Here is a 4923-nt window from a genome sequence, read left to right as displayed (position 1 = left end):
GCCCGGCCGCCCACACCCTGCCCGCCGGCCCGGTCCTGGCGTCTGAGGGCACTGCGGTACCTGGACAGGCGGAGCGCGGTACCCCGAAGCCCGAGACACGGCCCCCATAAGGGGCGAGCGGCCGCCGGCAGCATCGGTCCGGGGGCTGGAAGGTCACACGCGGTTCCCCGGGAGGAGGCGACGCTCTAGCCGCCACTGCCGCGGAGCCGACGAGTGGAGGAGGACGCTCTAGCTGTTAGGGCCTCCGAGCGATAGCGTTGGAGAGACGCTCTATCCTCCAGGGCCGCCGGGCATTCGAGCTGGGGAGGGACGCTCTAGCTACACCTCGCTTTAGCCTCGTCGCACCCTGAGATTACCCACAAGGCGGCGCGCCGCGCAGGCGCCGGAGTCCCGGCGATGGTGCTGCTGGCCTTGTTCTCGGGATGTGGCGTCTAGCGGAGGAGCAACGGGGTTGTGTTACTCTCTGCCGCCAAGACCAGGGGCTGGGGCGCCGCTTTTTCTTCGGAGCTCGCGGGCTTCCATCGGTGCACCGCGCGAGCGACGGTCGCGGCGTGGCCGAGACGGTCCCCGGAGCGGGGACCCCGTGAGCCGCGAGTCTCCCCCGGCCCCACAGGGCCGTCGTGGCCGGCAGAGGTGCGGCGCGGACTCTGAGCCGTGGCTCTTTTCAGCCCAAGTCCCGACCACGATGGATGGCTTCTTGGGAGAGTTGGGGCTGGAGCCTCCCGACTTAAGGTCAGGACACCGGGCTGCCGAAACCACCACGTTCAGTGCCTGCTGATCTGGACCGGCCCGGCCCAGCCAGGCAGCCTCTCTGCACCTTTTCTTTCGCTGTTAAATACGAGGACATTCTTTCATAGCAGAGTTAATGCCGAGGTCACCCAAGAGGCTTGAATATTTAAGGTGTGGGATGTCCTCATCTCGATCAAAGAGGGCATCTGCTACTTCAGGCACTTAGAAGCCGCACCTAAACGTAAGGCGAGAGCCCTGGGCCCTGCTGCCGCCCAGCAGTGGACTGAGGAGCGTGGGGCGCAGGACCCTTCTCCCATTACCTGGCTCCCTTTCCTAGTGTGGATTAGTGGGACACTCACCAGGCTTCAGCCCCTAGAGGCGGGGAGGCGACATCAGGTCCAGACATCTCCCTAGCTACCTACAGAGCCCAAAATGGGCCAGCAAGGCTGTTAGGGGAGGTTGGGGGTACATCTGGGGCCACAAGGTCCGTGCAAATGACCAAGCATGGACTCACCCCGCCCAAAGCTGGGCCAGCCTCCCACCACCCTCCCTCTGAGAAAACAAGGATACGTTTTGAAATACATTTTATTATTGTTCCATTCTGGGGAACTGGAGATGACAGCTGAGAAGCAGAGAAGCTAGAGATGCCTGCAGCCTCCACCCTTGGCTGTGGCGGCGCCAGGAGAGACCCCTGAAGAGGAAGTCTGGGGCCGTGCCAGGACACAACCACCAGCTCACAGTGGGGCAAGAGGGTCCCCACTCCGGCCATCCCGCACAGACTTTGATCCACAGGGCTGGGGGCTTCCCCTCAGAGAAGGTCCTTCCCTCCCACCTTCCCTCCCCCATGGCCCAGCCCTGGGGAAAGAAGTCAGAACCAACTCAGGGACCGCAGCAGGCTGTGGATAGAAAGGGCAGTGGTCTTGGGGCAAAGGCCCACACCCACTCACAGAGAAGGAACACTACTGGCAGTAGAGGACAGGGAGGCAGAGACGACGGCTAGTTAGAGAAGAGGAAGTTTTGGGTAAGCCGTAGTGTTACTCTGGATGTGAGCTCCTGGCCTGGGTCAGTCGAATGAGATGAGCTGGGCCTCACTGCCCTGTGGCAGCGGCCCCTGTGCTGGTGGCTGCTGGGCCACAGCGGGCTGCTGCTGGGGGGCGCCACCAGAGGGTGCCATCTGCATGGAAGGGAAGCAGGCACAACCCCTGGTCCTCCTTTCCCAAGTCTCAATGTCCCTTTTTTCACCCACACAGAAAGCTTCTGTCTAGCACATGCCTCATCTCAGGAGAGCCAGAGTTTGTGATCAGCATCCACCAAGTGGCACTCACGTGACCTTTGGCTTCAAGCAAATTCGTGGTTTTTACTGCCTACAGATGTGGATGTGTGTCTGTCTTTAGGACTCATGTCCTACCTGGTTCTATCTGCTGAGAAGGGGGCCTCAGGTATAAATCTGTCTCCCCATGTGAGTGACCATCCGGACAGGGTCAGGGGACACCCGCCCACACCCAGAAACCATGAAGCCTGAGGCTGCTCAATGCCATGCAAGGCGACCCCAGGAATGGCTCACCTGCTGGTACATGGGCTGCTGCCCTGCAATGTAGGACTGCTGGGGTGGCAGAGATGCATCCTGGCTGGGGAGGCTGCTCATGATATTCTGGGGAGGGAAGATGAAGCCAACATGAGAGCAGCCCTATGACCAGCTGTGTGAGTGGTGGCTTTTGGATTGGGGCAATCAAAAGTGACCAGAAGAGGCAGAGCCTGCTCAGCACCCACCAGCCTTGCCAAGGGACCCTCAGCCTCATCAACTGTGCCTCCCCTATGCCCCCAGCAGAGCCTCAAGGTCTCCTTACCTGCATGTTGTAAGCCTGGTAGCCCATGGAGACAGACTGACTCCCCATGTAGCCCATGGTGCCAGACTGTGGAGGCTGGGAGATGGCTGGGAGGCTCTGCGGGGCCTGGGATGCCACATTCTGCAGGAAATGGGTGTGATGGGAGAAGGGGCTGGGCAGGCTCGGGTGGGAGGGGACCCGCCTTGCCCCGCATACCTGGTAGCCCGCTGTGGGAGTAGGCTGGTAGGATGAGTAGGCGGGGCTGGCAGTGGGCCCAGCCTGGGCCTGGGGGGCTGCCTGCGCCCCAGTGGCCCCTGGTGGGTACATGTAGGCGCTCACCATGCTGGGATCTGTGACAAACAAGACAGATGAGATTGTTCAGCTGAGGGAGTAGGGGCAGGGGGAGGAGGCGCTCTTCTCTGAGTTTTCCTTTTTCTTGTGACTTGGAAGCAAGTTCATGTTTCACATTCTTAAAAAAAGGAAAATAGCTGGGCACGGTGGCTCATGCCTGTAATCCCAGCACTTTGGGAGGCGGAGGCGAGAGGATTGCCTGAGTCCAGGGGTTTGAGACCAGCCTGGACAACTTGGTGAGACCTTGTCTCTACAATTAATCAAAATATTAGCTGGGCATGGTGGTACATGCCTGTAGTTCCAGCTGCTTGGAAGGCTGAAGCAGAAGGATCACCTGAGCCCAGCAGGCTGAGGCTGCAGTGGACATTAGTGTGCCACTGCACTCTAGCCTGGGTGGCAGAGTGAGACTCTGACTCAAAAAAAGAAATAAAAAGGAAAATAAAGCCGAGCTCGGTGGCTCAGTCTGTACTCCCGCACCTTTGGGAGGCTGAGGTGAGTGGATTGCCTGAGCCCGCGGGTTCGAGACCCGCCTGGGCAGTGAGACCTCATCTCTACAATAAATAAAAAATCAGCCGGGCGTGGTAGCGCGTGCCTGTAATTCCGGCTACTTGGAAGGCTGAGGCAGAAGGATCGCCGGAGCCCAGCAGCTCAAGGCTGCGGTGGCCGGGAGCGGCCACTGCACTCCAGTCTGGGTGACAGAGTGAGACTCCAACTTTAAAAAAAAAAAAAAAGGAAAATAAGCCAACAAGGATGGGAGGAGGATTCTAAAATGGAATGAAATCAGAAGAAACAAACCAAACTATTCTAAGTGAGTGACACTTCTCACTGAACGGGTGAGGAGAGCTAACCCTAACTTGTGAACCCAGAACCTGAGTGCCATGGCCTCTGGCTAGACAATAGGGACTACGAACATTAAACTCTAGTTGGAAGATGTCTTTCACAGTGGCCCAGGTTAGCATTCCTGAAACAACATTTATGTGTTCTAGGAATTAGCAAACATACAAATATATTGAAGATGAAGGAAGAAACTGCTATTGGATTAAAATGGGCAGTACTGGAGTAAACTCATGGTTTCTACCATATAAAGACGTGTATAATCACACATGTATATTTCTATACATGTACACATTTTTAGAGCTCTGCTAACAACCTGGAAGCCAGGAGCATGCCCAGAACCTTGATCTTTGTTTCTAAACACCACCCTTCCCAGAAACACAACTGAAAGGAACCAGAGCTTCTTGGAGACATGGCTGATTGCAGGGCTGAGAACATAAAGTAAAAAGCACCCAAAAAATGGCAGGCCATGTCGTGCATAGGAGCCAGCTGACAGGGTGCCCAAGGGCCACACCTGGGACAATGTGAACATCAAAGTAAACAGTGATGGTAATCCTTAAGGCCACACTGCTATAAATGACAATAGACAGGAGAGGAAAGCATCTGCTTCCAGTGAAAAGACAAATGACAATAAATAGGAGACAGGGAAAAGCATCTGCATTCAGGAGAAAGAATTGGAAGGTTCTATTTGGCAAACACTGAAATAAATCCAAGTAACATTTACAAAAACATTTACCCACAGCTAGTGGGTAAAAGTTTGAGGAGTACCAGAACATCTGCAAAGTCTTCCCTCAAAAGACACTTGTTAATCACAAAGGGAAAGACAGTCACTGAACAGTGAAGACACCTGGCAGACCACATCTCAACCATGTGGCCGGTGATGGGACAAAGTGACACGATGTGGTTCCCTACATCATATGGTACCATTCCGTGCCACACTGACAAAAAGCACAATCTCAGATATCATCAAGTGGAAACACCAGGCAAACCCAAGCTGAGGGTAGTCTAAATGACAGCCTAGTGCTCTGAGAACAGTGTCATGAAACACAAAAGCTGACCAAGGAATATTCTAGATTAAAGGTGACAAATGATAGCCGGGCATGGTAGTGCACGCCTGTAGTTCTGGCTACTTGGAAGGCTGAGGCAGAAGGATCACCGGAGCCCAGTAGGTCGACACTGGGGT

The 4923-nt window shown here is 55.6% G+C and overlaps 2 protein-coding genes across 4 annotated transcripts in view; both read right to left on the bottom strand.

Moving 5' to 3' along the window:
• Positions 1-134, bottom strand: part of LOC103275598 (mitochondrial dicarboxylate carrier) — a 17412-nt gene extending 17278 nt beyond the window's left edge. The window contains exon 1 of the mRNA XM_008072997.2: positions 61-134. Coding sequence (XP_008071188.2) covers positions 61-134 — 74 coding nt within the window. The remainder of the gene's footprint in view (positions 1-60) is intronic.
• Positions 135-1296: 1162 nt separating this feature from the next.
• The window catches only part of HGS (hepatocyte growth factor-regulated tyrosine kinase substrate), a 17270-nt gene continuing 13643 nt past the window's right edge, over positions 1297-4923 (bottom strand). For all 3 annotated transcript variants that reach the window (XM_008072991.2, XM_021706175.1, XM_021706178.1), the window contains 4 exons: positions 2772-2905; positions 2577-2696; positions 2294-2380; positions 1297-1903 (listed from right to left, as the gene is read on the bottom strand). In XM_008072991.2, coding sequence (XP_008071182.1) covers positions 1793-1903; positions 2294-2380; positions 2577-2696; positions 2772-2905 — 452 coding nt within the window. In that variant the 3' untranslated portion in view covers positions 1297-1792. The remainder of the gene's footprint in view (positions 1904-2293; positions 2381-2576; positions 2697-2771; positions 2906-4923) is intronic.

The sequence above is a fragment of the Carlito syrichta genome, unplaced genomic scaffold (assembly GCF_000164805.1).
Source record: "Carlito syrichta isolate Samal-C Ts95f unplaced genomic scaffold, Tarsius_syrichta-2.0.1 Scaffold115636, whole genome shotgun sequence".
Taxonomy (NCBI): domain Eukaryota; kingdom Metazoa; phylum Chordata; class Mammalia; order Primates; family Tarsiidae; genus Carlito; species Carlito syrichta.
Note: the sequence above shows the minus strand (reverse complement) of the source record. Positions and strands in the feature narration are given on the sequence as shown.